At 38.0% G+C, this 17259-nt stretch overlaps 2 protein-coding genes and 1 long non-coding RNA gene across 13 annotated transcripts in view; 2 read left to right on the forward strand and 1 right to left on the reverse strand.

The window, feature by feature from the left end:
- Positions 1–16450, reverse strand: part of LOC105214751 (bridge-like lipid transfer protein family member 1) — a 29356-nt gene extending 12906 nt beyond the window's left edge. For 4 of the 11 annotated variants that reach the window (XM_054228300.1, XM_054228301.1, XM_054228299.1 and 1 more), the window contains exons 1-16: positions 15775–16450; positions 14468–14603; positions 14258–14401; positions 14069–14196; positions 12569–14001; positions 10910–12502; positions 10624–10845; positions 10238–10570; positions 9959–10184; positions 9605–9894; positions 9416–9533; positions 7893–7988; positions 3808–4385; positions 1323–1461; positions 1065–1262; positions 44–996 (exon numbers count right to left, since the gene is read on the reverse strand). In XM_054228300.1, coding sequence (XP_054084275.1) covers positions 44–996; positions 1065–1262; positions 1323–1461; positions 3808–4385; positions 7893–7988; positions 9416–9533; positions 9605–9894; positions 9959–10184; positions 10238–10570; positions 10624–10845; positions 10910–12502; positions 12569–14001; positions 14069–14196; positions 14258–14401; positions 14468–14603; positions 15775–15885 — 6698 coding nt within the window. In that variant the 5' untranslated portion in view covers positions 15886–16450. The remainder of the gene's footprint in view (positions 1–43; positions 997–1064; positions 1263–1322; positions 1462–3807; positions 4386–7892; positions 7989–9415; positions 9534–9604; positions 9895–9958; positions 10185–10237; positions 10571–10623; positions 10846–10909; positions 12503–12568; positions 14002–14068; positions 14197–14257; positions 14402–14467; positions 14604–15774) is intronic. The other 7 variants (XM_029041985.2, XM_011188355.3, XM_054228297.1 and 4 more) reach the window with 6 other exon arrangements.
- Positions 2812–4392, forward strand: LOC105214750 (uncharacterized). The gene is made up of 4 exons (XM_011188345.3): positions 2812–2972; positions 3039–3205; positions 3267–3483; positions 3569–4392. The coding sequence occupies exons 1-4, from the start codon at positions 2883–2885 to the stop codon at positions 3686–3688; spliced, it is 594 nt and encodes a 197-aa protein (XP_011186647.1). The 5' UTR covers positions 2812–2882; the 3' UTR covers positions 3689–4392.
- Positions 9194–10379, forward strand: LOC128920571 (uncharacterized). The gene is made up of 2 exons (XR_008470659.1): positions 9194–9487; positions 9600–10379. It is a non-coding gene; the product is annotated as an uncharacterized LOC128920571 (long non-coding RNA).
- Positions 16451–17259: the final 809 nt, after the last annotated feature.

Genomic DNA, 17259 nt, shown 5'->3' on the forward strand with positions numbered 1-17259 from the left:
TGGATGCAAATCATACACAATAAATCAGTAGTCACAGGCTTACCGCGTTAAATCAATTTTCCTTGTGATTGGTACGCAAGGCGGCGCAGCGAAATTGAACCAAACCGATTTCAACTCAATTACACAAGAAGAATTTTTCTCCGTTTCCTTCACATTTGGCGTTTTCTTTTCGAAAGCGTCCTTACCACCATTTTTAGACTTTTCCGCGTCTTCCTCAGCTTGTGGCTTTGTGTTGGGTTTACGTCCCTCGCTCATGCTATTTGTACGCTCATGCACAATTATATTTTCCAAAGCTGTTTGGAATTTCTCCTTTGGCGTTTTCGGTGTTGGTGGTTTTTTAGTGATCAAGCGCCAAGCTGCCTCGGCTTTCGATGTCGCACCGACATCGGCATTCGCACTGCCCACAAAATCACTTATATTTACGCCACGCGCAATGCCAGCCGCCTCGGTGGCGCTCTCCGCAATCTCGGCGAGATCTTCTTTAGTGTTCTCGGACTTTTCGAAATGTGAACGCTTCACAATCTTCACGCCGACACCCTCTAGACCGCATTCAAACATTATGTAACCAATACCTTCAATGCCGCCCGTACTTTCGGGCATCTTAAGCAGCTCAAATAACACTTTACTCTTGTGTTCCGGTATGGCAGTCACAATTATTGGCGACTCTTGACCACAACTCGATTCGGTTTTGAGTCGACGCAATTGTACATGCGCACGACCCACATCGAGTGTTATTACCAATTCCTCCAGCTGTTTTTCGGACGTTTCAATAAGTATTGGCTCACCCTGTATGTTGTCGGGACGTGTTTGTGAGGACAAATGCGCCAAGAGTGCGCGTGTGCCCTTCATAATGCCACCCTTCTTCTGACTATTGCCCGATTGCACGGTTTGTTGTATGTAAACGTTATGCATGGAGGCGCGTGTCGTTTTGCCCAAGTGGAATTTCGTCGACACGCCTTCAATGTAGAATGTGAGCAATGAGACGCAACTGAGATCCTAGAGAGAATAAAACAAAATTTATTTATTTATAAATACAAAAACAATATATAAATCCAATCATTCACCTGTACATTATCCAAGGCTGCGACCGAGATTACCTCTTCAATTATGGAAGATTGCAGCATAGTGATACTGACCTTGGGTAATACAATTAGCCCCTGCGTCTTTGTCGATATGCTCTCTTCGTAGACATCACTGAGAAATGAGTCACCCGGACCCTGTAGATTACGTTCCGTTGTTGAACGCTTGGAATTCGAATGCACCTGCGTAATATAACGGTAGTTAATTTATTAAATTAGCTGCACACATATTCAGATGCTCACCTGTGACCAGTAACTCAAACTTTGATCCCGCTTGAGTATATTGTCATTCTGCACCTTTGCAATACACGAGGCATGTATGTGATTGACGACCGAGAGCAAATGCAGTGAAGAGATGGTAGGTATGCTGGCTTCCACCATGCTATTGGATAAATAATTATGGAATTGTTAGGAATAAGTACAAAAATTAAAGAAAAAAAAAAATTGATAAATGTAAAGGGTGATCCATTTCGAGGTTCCCTACTTTTTAAAAGAAAAAAACGGAGAAAATTAAAATTCAATGTAGAAAGTTTATTATCACTCAAAAGAACATTCTTTGCCATTTATTTTTTAAAGATTATCTCTTTCAAATGTTGGCCGCAGTTATGTCTCAGATGGTCCATCCGTTGTGTCCAATTTTCGATGACTCGTTGTTGTTGTTGTTGTAGGGGTTACCCAGGCCTGCCTGAACCGACAAGCCTAGCCAAATTGTCATCGAAGTCATCTAACGGGAGGCCCAGGAAACGAGCTGTTTCGATATGGTCGTGACAAAGAGTAAGGGGTGTTAGATGAGTAGGGTTAAGGGGGCAAATAGGTGGTTAGTGTCATGCGGGGACTCTTTGCATGCAGGACATATGTTGAGTAAGTCTGGGTCTGGTCTGAATAGGTAGGAGTTTAGTCGGCTACAGTATCCAGAACGAAGTTGCGCAAGGGTCACTCTAGTTTCGCGAGGCAACTCGAGCTCTGTGTCTGCAACGGGGGCTGTTGTTTCTCCAAGTACGCCATTCACGGGGAGGGAGTCAGTGAAGGTGTTAATAGCTCCTCTGTGAATGGCGTTCAGTGCTTGTCTATAGTTAGTCGCATCCAAAGTCCTGTCTGTATAGTCTTTTAGGTCGTCGACGTATTTCAGGAAGGTACTCTTGATGGCTCTGGTAGGCCGATCGGCTTCCAGTAGGTGACTGATATCCCACGATCTTGGTGGCCAATCGACCGGCCCAAAACTTGAAACTTTCTGATCACCGAAGTGTTTTCTCAGTGAATATATTGATTGATGCGATGTGTACGAAGTGGCGTCGTCTTGTTGAAACCAAAAATCACCATGATCACGATTGAATTTCTGACATCAAATAGTCGGTTATCATGGCGCGATAACGGTCACTATTGACGGTTACGTTCTCACTGGCATCATTTTTGAAGATTCCACCGGCACACAAACCATAGAACGAAGCGTCTTTGTTTGGAAAGGTCGAGCGCCTGCATTTTTTCACAAGCTGTAGTTTGTACGCTTTTTCTTTAAGATCCCGACATAAAATGTTCATACGTTGCTGCTAACGGTGCCATTCGTGATTTTTCGTAATACAGTTGAACAGTTTGTAAACTTTGTTCAAGTCTTTCCATGGAAAGACTTATTTTGCAATTTAATAAGAGTGACCTTTTTGTACTCTACTAGCTACAACCTTAAATCCAAATCGTTTTCGAACACTGAAACGGCTTACTGGCACCTGTTTCATACTGAAAATCTTTTAACAAAAGTTTTTCAAATCATAAGTAACGTCAAGATGTTTTCAAAACAATTAGCAAGAAATGTCGTATTATTTTCAAACAACAATAATTTACTGCATATTTATATTTTTGATGTGCTTGCATGGAGGAAGATCACAGTACAATATACATGTAGGCACAGTGGATTATATAGAACCACATACCCACCGATAATTACTAATAAACACGTATTTGCAGCGGAGAGATCTAGTGCCAAAGGTGGATGTCAGCGACCCAACGAAAGGTTTAACCGATGCCGAAATCGATATGGCGCTAGACGATCTCTCCTTATCGGATTTGAATGTGCTAAACAAGCTGATTGATCGGCCGAATGCGCCGGATTATGACTACGTCGATTACGACAGGTAAAGTTTAGGGGAGTTTAAAGAAAATATACTAAAATAATAGTTTTATTTGAATTCAAAGTCACAACTATGCACTGGGGCCACCGCGTGATCATACCTTCGACGGAAACCCGATGGACGATGATTCGAATATAAACTATTATGATGACATAGATGAGCCACAAAGAGATGCGCGCAATCCTTTACATTTCAAAATACCGCGCAAGAGCTTAATGCCCTTCATGGAACAAACGGAGAATCAGCGAACGAAACGCGACAATGGACGGGAAATAAAACAGGCAAGTAATTCAATTTGGAAAGTTGCGATTTTGTATTCGCAATGCATTTAAAATTTTCTTCACTCTCCCTCACTCTCTTTCTTAGGCTGCCGTGGATGCAGAGTATATAAGGCAACTGGAGAACTCTTTTCCACGTGACCAGGAGCAAAATAACAATGAGGAGAGCGAAGACAAGAAGGAGCATATACGCGTGAAACGCAATTGAGTGCAGCAACTGGATCAAGTCATATATATTACATTCTAATTTATAAACTTATATTTTATGATTTCAATAAATTTATATATTTATCAATAAGTGCAGCACTGCCACAATAAACCACTCACCGCTGCAAGCCCTCAAGCATGAGGGGCGTTAGAAAGACATTAACCTGTCCTTTGAGACGTGCCACCACCGAAGTGCAGGCTGCACCCTCCGCTTGTAGGCTCATAAATTCACCATCGTCGAAACCATTTGTCGTCTTCTCACTCTCCTCCTCCTTCAACAGCACACTGGGATCCCACGGATGCGACTTTGGACCGCCCATAAATGTGGCCGAACTATTGCTGCCGGTGGCATTCTCATAGCGTGGCACCACTTTGATCTCACGCCAGCAAGCATACAAATCGAAGTGTGGCAACATTTTACTGCCAATATAGGTTAGACCGCCATCTTCGTTTTCGTGAAACATGGGCGTCGAAAATACGTCCGGACCGGATGGAAATGAGCACGCAGTCCAGTTGAAACACTTCACTTGCGACAAATGATTCAAATAGCTCGCCATCAGTAATGGTGAGTCGATGATGGGACGATTCACTTGTTGGTGTAAGTTGACGAGCGCGACATCCTCCTGCGAGGACATGGCCGAGATGAAAGAGTTAGATGACAGTGATGGTGTGCCGGAAGAAGAGCCACGAGAGTCCACCTGTTGATTGGGATGTCGAAAAGAAACAAAAACAAATTACATTTTCTCTATTGCAAATTGAATTTAGTGCGAAAAAGCTACTGTGTCGTGAGTTTGAACTGGAGGCAAACTAAATTTGCGCTAAGAGAGGTAAGCAAAACGAGCAGCATCTAACGCTAAAGCATCTAACGCTAAGTCACTGTAGCGAAATGATACACTAAAGTATGCAAATCACACAAAAATTAAAAACATTTTAAAGCGAAAGAGACGTGAGCTATGGTTAAGTCTTCGGGCTCAGACGAACGGAATAAACTTCTAATACTTAAAGCATGCTAACACATATGTATTTGGTTAAAAAATGATGCTAATAAATCACATCCAAACTATTTTATGTACTTTACAGTTATTTTGTGGCGAAAAATACAGAAATTATATGATACTATTTAAGTATATGTCCTCTGGAGATACGTAACCCGGAATCTTACCAGTTATTTATACCGAGAGAATTGTTAACTCGGCGGCATTCCGTAAAACTATTTCGAAAATGCTTTCTGAAGCTACAACAAAAACATCAAGTTCGGCTACCGTTACGAAGATAAAGTCTACATACCGGGTTTTTATACGGAGAAGAGTATTTTTCCAATTTATTTAGAATATGTTTTCTGAAGATAGAACAACAACATAAAGTTTATCTTCTATTCTTCTCATAGCAGTTTGGTCTACTTAACGGATTTTTGTACGCAGAAAACTGCTAACTTGACGGTATTTTTCTAAATTATTTGGAAAATGTTTTCTGAAGCTACTATAGCAATAAAAAGTTCTCATGACAATTGAATCTACGTAACTAATTTTTTTACGGATAAGACAGGCTTCCTCAAAATCCTTTGAGTAATTTCTCCACGGCTACAACAACATTAAGCGCTTTTTAAAGGTCAACGGAAATTTGTATGCTTTCAATTCGAAATTAAGAATTGAAGTTTTTCACGGACTGATATGAAACAAGTAACGAAAGGCAAAGTTCGGGTGCAACCGAACATTTTATACTCTCGCAATTATTGATGTAATTTTATAGAGACAACACAATTTGACCCATATATTCGGCATAAAGTGCAATAAAATAACGAAGTTCATCATATACAGTATATGAGGGATGAGGTAATTCCTGAACCGATTTCACTCATTTTCACCATCAACATGCATTATATTATATGCTTACTTAATTTCGCTAAGACATTGCACATTAACCCTCTCATGTCAGAATTAAAATGGGCGGAGCTAACATTTTTTTTGGGACAGATATATATTAGTCTTAACTCAAATATGAAGTGATAAAAATTTCAAAGTCCTATGTATCCTGGTTCATTAGTCACAGGATGTTGCTTATAGGCACAAATTAGATTATTATAAAAAAACTAAACACTTTTCTCGTGAAATTTTTTTTTTTAATAACTCTCTTATCTATACTTATTTATATAGTTCACTTTGTTTTAAAATAAAACAATTTTTTTTATGTTTTTGAGCACTTTTTGTATAAACACTTCAGTATAACTTTTTCGCGAAACCGATTTTGTCAATTCCACTCTGCGGAGAAGGCCTACTGAATGAATACGTGCACAGCTCATTACAAAAAATGTAACTGTAAGCTTGCACAACACATAAGTCTACATAATTGAAAAAACCGCTGGTCAAAAATATTTAAATAACGAGAGTTAGAAGACGGTAAGTACAATGTTGCCTATAGGCAACATTTGGCATGAAAGGGTTAAGACATTGCACGTTAACCGATAAGGTATTAAGCCAATCGAATTTTTTAAAAACCTAGAATTAGGTATATGGGAGCTGGGGGAAGTTATGAACTGATTTTAACAATTTTTAATTAGGATATCTGAGAGATTTACCCATGTTTTCGGTTAAAAATTACCCTTAGGCGCTGAGTTCATCATGTCCGATATCCGGAGCCTTGAAAAGTTATAGTCCGATTTCGACAATATTTCACAAGTGATGCCACAGATCATATACAGTATTTGTGTAAAGTTTTATTCCGCTATCTTCAATGGTTCCTTATGTATATATTATAAAGTAAAGAAATAATATGGAATTCAAAATTGAGTTATATGGGAAGTAGTCGTGGTTGTGAACCGATTTTACGCACTTTGCACACGTGTCGTCAGGGTGTCAAGAAAATTTTATATACCGAATTTCATTGTCGGTCGAGTACTTCCTGAGATATGGTTTTTAACCCATAAGTGGGCGATGCCACGCCAATTTTCCATTTTTTAAAAAAGTTTGAGTGTAGTTTCCTTCTGCCATTTTTTTTTGTAAAATTTAGAGTTTCAGAATTTTATACAAGAAACCTATTTGGGGGCAGCCATTTCCTAAAAAAAAGTTACATCCAATCCCTAGTGCGATCCTTAGTACCAAATTTAACTTTTATAACTTTATTGTTGCCTTAGTTATGACACTTTATGTGTTTTCGGATTTCGCCATTTTGTGGGTGTGGCAGTGGACCGATTTCGCCCATTTCCAATAGCAACCCTTTGACGGTCCCAAGGAACATGTGTACCAAGTTTCGTTAATATCTCAAATTATCCGTTGCACGGACGGACGGTCATCTTGATCATTTTATATCTATTTCTAAATCGTTTTATGAATTACAAACAACCGTTATGTGAACAAAATTATAATACTATCTTAGCAACTTTGTTGCGAGAGTATAAAAATCAAGGGAACTCTTTGCTGTGGGCAAGGTCAATCTTTACGTAGTCATAGTAGTTCGAACTGGCCATTGTCCCATCGGGATTCACGCGGTCAAACTAAAACATTTTACCGGATGCTAGCTGCAGAAGCTCCCGCCTTTGTGAGATCTAGGCAAACCTTTCTGGGATATAAATTTTTTTGGCCATCCTCGCGAATTATATATGGGAGTAAAGAAGCAGATTTGTAGTAAATTCTAGGCGCTTTGTCGATTCTTAAAGTTAAATGAGGGTGTTACATTTTTTAGCATCACAAAGAACTGTCCTTAATAGTCTAAGTGTGTTTCCTTTCTAGGGAACAGCCGTCGAACCTAACCTAACATAATATGAAAATTATTATTTGAATCGTATGAGAATTTAAAGTGAATTGTAATTAGGATTGTTACTCAATTTTAGCATAACCACGAAGACAAAATCACTTCAACTAGCAACATGCATTTCACACATAACCTCAAAAAAGCTAAGAAACAACAATGCACATGCAATTAAATCTTAAAATACATGCAGACATAATTTAGAATTATGAAATTTGTAGGTTATTAAAGGTACAAAAATAACTAAATTCAAAAATATTTTAAATCTAAATTAAAAAAGGAAAACTATTTCAAAAAGAAACTACGACTAACGCACAACAGACGTTGTTCAACGTATTCATAACAATTAATTTCAGTTTTTTACAATTCCAAGTTGGAAATAGAAAGACTTTTTTTAGCAAGTAGTAGTATTAGTAGTAGTAGTAGGATAGTAGATGTAATTTGGCGCTAAGTCTACTCACATCATGAATAAAATGTCGATACTCAGGTCTTGATGAAATATTTGATAGTTTTCTGATTGGTGTGGCAAGACCATGAATACGTCTCACGTCTTCGTTCTATGAAATTGATGAATTTTGAAAAGAATCGCATGTGGAATATTTTGTATATAAAGGTATATAGACATAATTTAAGGGGTAATTTTTTTGGGTCGGCTTTAGTATAGTATCCCCCGATTTCAGAGTTAAAATGGGTATGGTTGGAAAGAGGACGATCTCCAGATTACGAATATATATAATAGTTGCCGCAGGAGACTTATAGTTTTCGAGATATTCGCATTTAAAGTTGAAAATTTCACAAATTTTATGTGGCGATATTTCGATTATTACTTAACTTTTAATTTATATAATACGCTTATTATACACTAACACTTCACTAAATTGTTTCCACATACTTATTTTATATCAATTGGTTTAATATTTGCTTTAAATAAGCATTTTAATTTTTAAACAATTTTGTTTATATGCACAATAACCATGTTGACAGATATCAAGTGTTGCCGAATCTACATATTTTACAAACGAATAAAAGTTAATAAAAAAATTACATGATTTATAATACATTTATTCCTGTTTCTTGAAAACCCATGATATTGGGTGGACCAGAGTTATTTTTCAAAAGCGCGGCCGAAGGCCGCAATTGCAGAAAAAAGAAATACGCGAAAGATTATTATTTTTATTTTCATTTGTTTGGTTATGGCAATACTTGATATCTGTCAACCTGGTTATTGTGCATATAAACAAAATTGTTTAAAAATTAAAATGCTTATTTAAAGCAAATATTAAACCAATTGATATAAAATAAGCATGTGGAAACAATTTAGTGAAGTGTTAGTGTATAATAAGCGTATTATATAAATTAAAAGTTAAGTAATAATCGAAATATCGCCACATAAAATTTGTGAAATTTTCAACTTTAAATGCGAATATCTCGAAAACTATAAGTCTCCTGCGGCAACTATTATATATATTCGTAATCTGGAGATCGTCCTCTTTCCAACCATACCTATTTTAACCCTGAAATCGGGGGATACTATACTAAAGTTTCCCCATTTTTTTTTGTGTTAAAAGGTTTCTTAATTACGACTTAATTATACACAAAAACATGCATAATACATACTCGACTCGGTGATTATATTGTTAACAAAGTTATTATGGGTAGTTTTCATTTTTCAAGTGTTTAGCACAATAAATATGAAGTAATTAAGTTGGCTGAGTTTACTTTAAGTGAAGTTTAACGTTTACGAAAATATTTAAGCTAAAAAGGTTGGAAATTTATATGTAAATTCGTTTGAATTGTTTTTGTATATTTTTTCCGATTTTTTTTTGCATTTGCTTTAGAATTTGAATATAAAAATAATGAGAAAATTGCTTGAAAGCTGCAATACTAAATCATGAAAGAAAGTGGTGTAGGCATCTTGGAATACAATTTTTCCTTTTTTTTTTTGTTTGGTAAAAACGCATTTGACACTTAAACTTAGGCATACCAATTCTGTGGTGCTTTGTGGACGCTTCGGCAGTGTTTTGCATTCCGGCGCGTGTATTTCCAAATCGCTGCGGTAAGTGGAGAGCGTGAGGCCGGCATTTTCATTTTGCGCACCAATGCTATAGAAATATATTTGATGGAAAAAAGTAAATAACGGAAAATTCTCGATATAAAATGTATTTCAGCGCACCTCAGATCGGATGAAAAGCGTTTCTTGCCAGAGAAAACTATCGAACCATTGCGATTTTTGATGGAACCACCTTGCGACATCATATTCGATATATCCTCCTCAGCGGAGAAGAACATCTCGGAGGGATTCTCCGAGGTCAGCGATATCGTGCGCTGCACTTCGCGCGTCAAATGATCAGCGCCGTTGGCGTGCGGTGTTTCGCTGTACTGCTGTGACTGCATTGGCAAATCGGCGATTTCATACTCAAGCGGATGCGAATGTGGTGCTGAGTGTGACATTTCATCGGGTATCTGGAAAGCACAAGCAAATATTACATATGTCTTCAGATGTAAACTATTCAAAGCAGTCGTTCACCTCCAACTCATCCTCCACATCTGCTTCGCCGGTTAGACGCGAATCGGATATGCTAGTTTTCGGTGGTGAAACTCGTAATGTGTTGTTCTGCGATTGCGATTTCGCTGTGTCTGAGCCACGTCGGTATGCCACCTGCAGCTGTGATTCATTCGAGTCCTGACGCAGCACTTTCTTCGACGGACTATCCAAAAGACGCGCATATGGCACCTCGACAGAAGTTTGTCTGCTAATTGAGGTATATTAGCGACCAACAATTATACACCACACTTGCTTACTCACCTATTTGTGGTGTACGAGTAACGCTTATTGCGACGCTCCAGCGTATTTGGCGAACCAATGCTCTCGCGAGATTTGCGCCCACTAATGTCTGATATTTCAATGGCATTGCCTATCTTCAGCTTGCCACCCACTTCCTTGCTGCTCAACTCCGATTTTTTAAGACTGCCGTTACGCAGTTCCACGCTGGGCCGGTAATGTTTACCTTTGCCATTGAAGTCGTTGCTGTCATGCAGTGAAACTGAATGCAAGCTGTACGGTGGCGTATGGAACACCAGTTGACCTTGATGTAGTATACTCTCACCAAAGCCATAATCCTTGTTGTTGTTGATTATGCTAAAAAAAGAAATTATTAAGATAAATATTAAGAGATTTTTAATGGGACTTACTAATAACGTGCTATGTTGTAGTTGTCCTGTATATCCTGTGCGGAGGGTTTGAAAAATTTCAAGCCATTACGATTGCTGCCGAAGAATGCGCAACCGCCTATGCAGCCGCAGCGTGAGATCTCCGTGCCTGTTGAAGGTGGTGGCGCAGGCGCAGTATTACTATTGTTTGTAGACCACAAAAACCATAACCGCTTGTACTTAGCATCATGCTCGCGCAAAAAGCTGGAAAATGTTTATATAAAATTATTTTTTTTATATTCCAACTCACATTACGCTCAAAACTTACTTATGCTGCACGATATGTAGCTTGTGATCGGGGATGGGCAACGCAGACGCACCCTCTAGCAGTATCGGTCCCAATGAAGTGCAGCCAACCTCGACCCAATTCTCGAAAAACTCCGTCTCATATGCACGTTTAGTCTCCGAGAAACTGTCGCGCAATTTCCTGTTATTTTCTTCGCGCGAATCGCGTCGTTGCGAAAACGAATTCGAGCTGCGTTTCGGCTTGCCAATATGTTGTTGTTGTTGAGCTTGTGACTCCGACTTTATGGAATCCTGTTCGGAACGACGCATTTTGCCCGAACGATTGCTGCCCGTGGTGTTGGTGTTGTAGGAGTTGGTAAGATTTGAATAAGAACTGCCATTATGCATGAAGAGACGTAAGAGTATGGATGGTAGTAAACCGGAGATGCCAGACTTAACACGTTGCCCATGCAAGTTGCAGTTGGCCAAGCGTATGGGAGATACCCACGCATGCAACGCTGTGCCACTCTCAATTAAATACACATCTACTGCATCTATGGATACACGCGTCATTTTGTACTTAATGTCCTCAGCTGAAGGACATTTGTATTTATTCTCCTCCTTAGTGTGTGGACACTGGTTACTCGGTACGCCATGATGACAATTGCGCACGGTTTTGGGTGATTTTAAGCAATTCTCCGGATCAACTGCCAGCAGCACTAAGGTCTCCAAGCCGACCACTATATTGCAAAGCTGTGGTAATGTGAGTTTTCCCGATAATTTTCCCAGTTGCACTTCAACTAACCAAGAATACTCCAAGGTGTCTTCGTCTAGCGCGCAGCCTTCGTTACTGAACATCGCATGACCGCGTACCTGCACTGCGGAGAGTAGTAAGTGGCCCTGATTTATGTGCTTATCTCGATTGGGACGCACTACCAGATCTGAAGTGATCAAATATGCGGGACTAACTAAAACTTGCAGCGTTGTCTCGTGAAAACGCTTATTCATCTCGAAACCAAAGCGTTCAATCAGAACAACTGGACACGGCGGATCGTTCTCGTTGCAATTCTTCATCACATGCGCTTGTATGTCGTGTATGATTAGTGAAACGATTACTTCCAATGGACGATACAGACGTGGATCGAAAGGCTTTTGCTTCTCCTCTGGCACAGTCACCTCCGAAATAGACTTCGTTGCTATGTCTTTCTCTTTTGACAGCAGCTGATCTTTAGGATTCGCTGTTGTGCTGGTTGAGGTGCTCTCCTTCAAATTAACATTTGACTGCTCCATGTCGGTGAAATTTTGATCTTCGCCAAATATGTTCTCCTTCAAATTTATGAAATTACGCAACACATTGCCATAACACATGAGCACCGAAGAACCGATCTCCAGTTCAACGGTTACTTGGTCGGCAGCTAAGGTGGCTGGATCGAATTTGTGTTGCTCGGGTTTTTGCCAAGAGGAGACGGGCGACTTGCGTATTTTGGGTATGCGCATGGGGCTCAGTAGAATTTCCTCTTTTTCAGGTGTAGTGATATCAGCTTGTGGATCGGGACCCAACGGTGGCACTGGATGGTACACATACTGTATTGATAATGCCACTATGGGCACAGTCCAACAGTCTATCCAACCGGCGCTGAAGAGAAAATAAACAACAACACATTTTAATAATGTTAAATATATAAAATTTTTGATTACATACCTGCGCTGGCATATTTTTCGCCACTTTTTCGTATACAATTCCGGTCTGGTTTTAACTCGACCACCGCGTGTCAAAAGTCGCGCATTTTCATCGATCGCCAAGACAATGGGGCGCACCGAGGACACCTCTGGCACATACAAACTCAAGTCTAATCCTTCGCCATGTATCCAAAATTTCAGTGTTACTGTTTTGGGCAGAAAATCGTCGAAAGGCAGCGCGAAGCTCATATCGAAAACGTCACCACAGAATGCCAAATGATTATTTTCCTGATTTGCGCTCGAACAGTCGATCCAATTGTACTCATTGCAGAGCATTAAAATCTCAAACTCATTCAAGAGTATATTGAATTTGCATGTGTATGGTACAAAGGCTAAAATATCGGGTCGTGCTTTGCTAGCCCAATCTTCGATGAGATCCTGAAAGAAGCATTTGTGTTTGTAAACTATGAAAGCAGTTGCTTTGCAGCCAGTTAAAGCGATGCTCCAATCTTGTGGTGCGTTCCAAAGCGTTGGGTAATGTATACGCACTTTATACTCGAGTGACTCCAGCTCGGCTAAGCTGCGGTACTGCAGCGAAGTGGTTGCTTCGACATGAAATAGCTGGCCTTGAATTTTGGATGTATAGCCATCAGCATGTGTTACCCACGGTATGGTCAATTCCACATAGGAGGCTGGTCCCACCGTAATATGCATGGCATTGGTTTCTTTATCTTTGGAGAAGAGTATATCGATTGTGGCCTCACTCAGCACACAGAGCGTGACATCGAATGATTGGTAGCTGCGCAACTCGCCCGGTTTGGGCGTCGGTGTAACTACCATCTCTTGCCAATCGGGTGGATAGAAAAACTTGAAGAGATGATCACGTTGACGATCCGCCCAGGGGCCATAGCTAAAATCAGTACCTTTCAAACATTTTATATTAATACCCCACACCGGTGGCGAGGGTTCAACAACATCTCCATTGGCAAGTATAATAGTGACTGGTTCTTCTGGCACCAAACCCGGCTCGTCCATATAAAAATACAATTCCATTTGGTTGCACATCATAACGACAAAACCTTCGCCCATATAACGCGGTGGTTCATCCACCAAACCGGTATACTTTGGACTGGGTGCAAACATAACCTTGGCATTCTCCACATTTGCCTTCACAAAATGCATGAAATGATCGAGACGACACACCGCGGGTTTGGTGCTGTACGTGCAGTGCGCCTCTTCCACCGAAATTGATAAAGTTGTTGGTGTCAAACGATTACCGAATACAAAACGGCCTGAACAAATGTCCATCTTTATCACCGGTATTAAATCGCGCCAAGTCGTGGCTTTCATGGCCTCGGAATTTTTAACACTCTCGCGCTTACTTTGGCGCGCTATTTCCATGTTCATGGTGTGCTCTTTAAGTTTGGAGCGCTCTTCGGAAGATAAATTATCCGTCTATGGGAGTGAAGAGATATTATTAGAGTATTTTTATTTTATTTTATTATTCATTGTAAAACTTTACCGGTATTAGCAGTGATGGCTTAAGTCCAAACGTTTTCTCCAGCTGATCATACAGGTCAGAGCGATTATATATGTGGAGCTCAAAACCATTTAATTGCACGGAGAGACGTGTGTCCGAATGTGAAAGATCTGACAACATGAAAAATTTAATTTACTGTTTTCAAATATGATAATGTGATGAATAACCAACCTTCGGAAACATCTTTGGGCACATAAGATCGCCACCAACGGAATATAAAATATCCATCTTGTACGCGCACTGAGTAGTCGAATGTTATATAGACGAAATCACGAAACATGATTTTCCCCGCCAATGGATTCAATGCTACTGAGCCTAAAAAAGGATTACAAGAAATTTATTTTATTGCACTTATGTACGTATAGAAATGAGAAAAGTTACCAATCTTAAAGTATGCGCCTTTTATGAACCAACGATTTACAATTTTTGTTATGAAAACACCAACCAGGCGGGAATTGTAAAATGTTATATAGGTAACCCATGTTATAGATGTCAGTAGAGAGCATAATAGCCATATCTAGAAATATCAAAAATTAAAATTATTTATTTTATTTAAATGATTAACAAACTTATGATTAACATATTGCATAGTATTTATTTTTCATACATATTTACATCATGCTGTTATCAACTACAGGTTACATACTATACAGGTGTCAACCTACCGGCGTTATTTACCACCCACATTCGCCATGCATATGTTTAAAATTTATTTGACAACTTGTTGTCTGAGGTCAAATACCCAAAGCGTTATAGTAAACAAACACTTGTTTACATGCCAGCCCAAAAACAACAATGTAAATAAACAAAACAGCTCAAATCAAAACAAAGCTAATGCGCATGAACTGTTTATGTCAAATTAAACAACATCAACAGCTGATTGATTCACTGTGTTTATTTTGCATAACTACTAAGACAGTTAAACACACCTCCGATCGGGGGCTTCCAAACCTTCATACCACCCAAAGTATGTACTATTGTAACATATGTAAGTACATATATACAGGACACAAGTAATTTTACTCAGAAACAAAACACCAATCTATAAAAGATGCAGCCAATTGAACAATACAAATATATTTATATTAAGTATGTTAATATATCAGTGTTGATATTTATTTAGCGAATACTGATTAGGACTCCACACTTTAATACCATGTTATATATATTTGGTATTCATAAACTGCAAAATTCGACAATGATTGGAATAAAACCATCAAAGTCTTTATTTTCAATTTTATTTTTATAGATACATATTTGTGTACATACATCTATAAGTATGCATGCTTCCGGAACAAATAAGGCAACGACCTCGCTACTATAACAATAGAGATAAGTAGAATTTCAAGTAGCGTATTGATTAAAATGAGGCGTAGAAATACAATTGATTCTAAAAAAATTCTATGATAACATAAATATGCAACTGTAGAAAATGCGATAAGCTTTTACACATTAATTAATATAAAGCTAACATTATGAATCACTTTAAGCCTGTACGTGTGCTGGATTTTATTACACTTATAGGCATGCACATTGGCCATAAGTTGATGATTAAACAGCTTATTAATACAACAAAAATATTTCTAACTAAAATGATATGGATGTGTTCTAAAACTCACATTAGTTAATTTCTCTTAACTATTGACTATTAATTTTTTTATATTTATAATATAATTAGTGTCACTCACCATTGGCGCATCGATTTTCATGTTTTCCAACGGTATGTGGCTGGTATTGTTCCAGGTACCCGCTTCGGGGAACCCGAAATTATTATCAGTCTCTTCAGAAACCATATCCATCTTGAAATTGCCTTATTATTATTTTAATTTCTTAAAACTACCGTATTAATCAGTCGCAATTTATTTTACATAAAGAAAAAAACATATATATATATATTGATAAGAAATATCACATCTCATCCGCTTATAATACACTGTACGGGCACTTCTCATTATATTCTAACATTTCGTATACATTTTTACACATTCTAACATCATTTTCCACTTAACATTATTAATTGATGAAACGAAATTTCTGCGATGCAAATGTATACGCCCTTATTTGCTACTGCTCTTTTTTTTAATGATCTGTGGACTTCGATTTTTCCCACTTTTGGCATTGGGGCTGCGCCCTATTGCCTTTGTCACTTTTCAACTGCTAACTTTCAAGGCTGATAAATAATTGAATTATACTTGCACACTTTCTCGTTCATCACAAAACCGTCGTTCACGTTTATAACTATGTTTTTCAATATTTTTCGTTGAAAATAGTTTAAATGAAATATGAAAATAAATTAAAACTAAATTGGAAATATGTTCGTAACTACTCGACTAGACGACATCTTGCGAAAACTATTGACAACCGCTGTCAATTGATTGTCATTGGTACTCAATGACATATTTTGGCTATGTTTCATGAGTAACATATAAATTCGAAATGGAAGATCATTAAAAAATTTTGGTTTTTGAGATTTCGGATAAAAGCTACTTTTTAATTAAGTGAAGTATTGAAATTTTAATTGGCCATTTATATGACAGGAAAAGAATTTTGATATTGTAACAGGAGTCTATGTTATAAAATATCCGTATATATTTATATATCATTAATAAATTACATTTCATGTCAGATACAAAATATTTGGTTTTTATGGTAGTTATTACCATAATTATTAAGCAATTTCTTTGCTGAGTTTCTAATGGCAATCCTTAAAACAAACATAAGCAAACTGCGAACAGTTTTTTTTACACTGACTCTCAAACTGTGAAATTAATTCTTTGTGCATCAAATTTTCTAATGTTTTTGGTATTTTATTTATTTATGATGCATATTTAAAAGAAATATAATCCCCTTATAGAAATTTATCAAACCTGTTGAACTATTTTCTTCTTTTTATTTAGTTTTTGCCACTTTTTTATATTACGATTCCATAACAGTATATTTGATAAAAAAACAATGAAAATCGCTTAGTAGAAAGATCATAATCTTGTATCTAGGAGCTAAAAATATAGTATTCAATTACTTTAAATTCAACATTTTGATAGTGCTGGATCATATAAACGTTAAAGTTCTAGATTAACTAACTTGATAAAACATTTAAATTAAGGTACATAAATTGATTTCTACGTCTCTGAATGCAACCTTGCAATGACGCCATTGATTCAGCATTTTCTTGT

This window comes from Zeugodacus cucurbitae, chromosome 3 (assembly GCF_028554725.1).
Source record: "Zeugodacus cucurbitae isolate PBARC_wt_2022May chromosome 3, idZeuCucr1.2, whole genome shotgun sequence".
NCBI lineage: Eukaryota > Metazoa > Arthropoda > Insecta > Diptera > Tephritidae > Zeugodacus > Zeugodacus cucurbitae.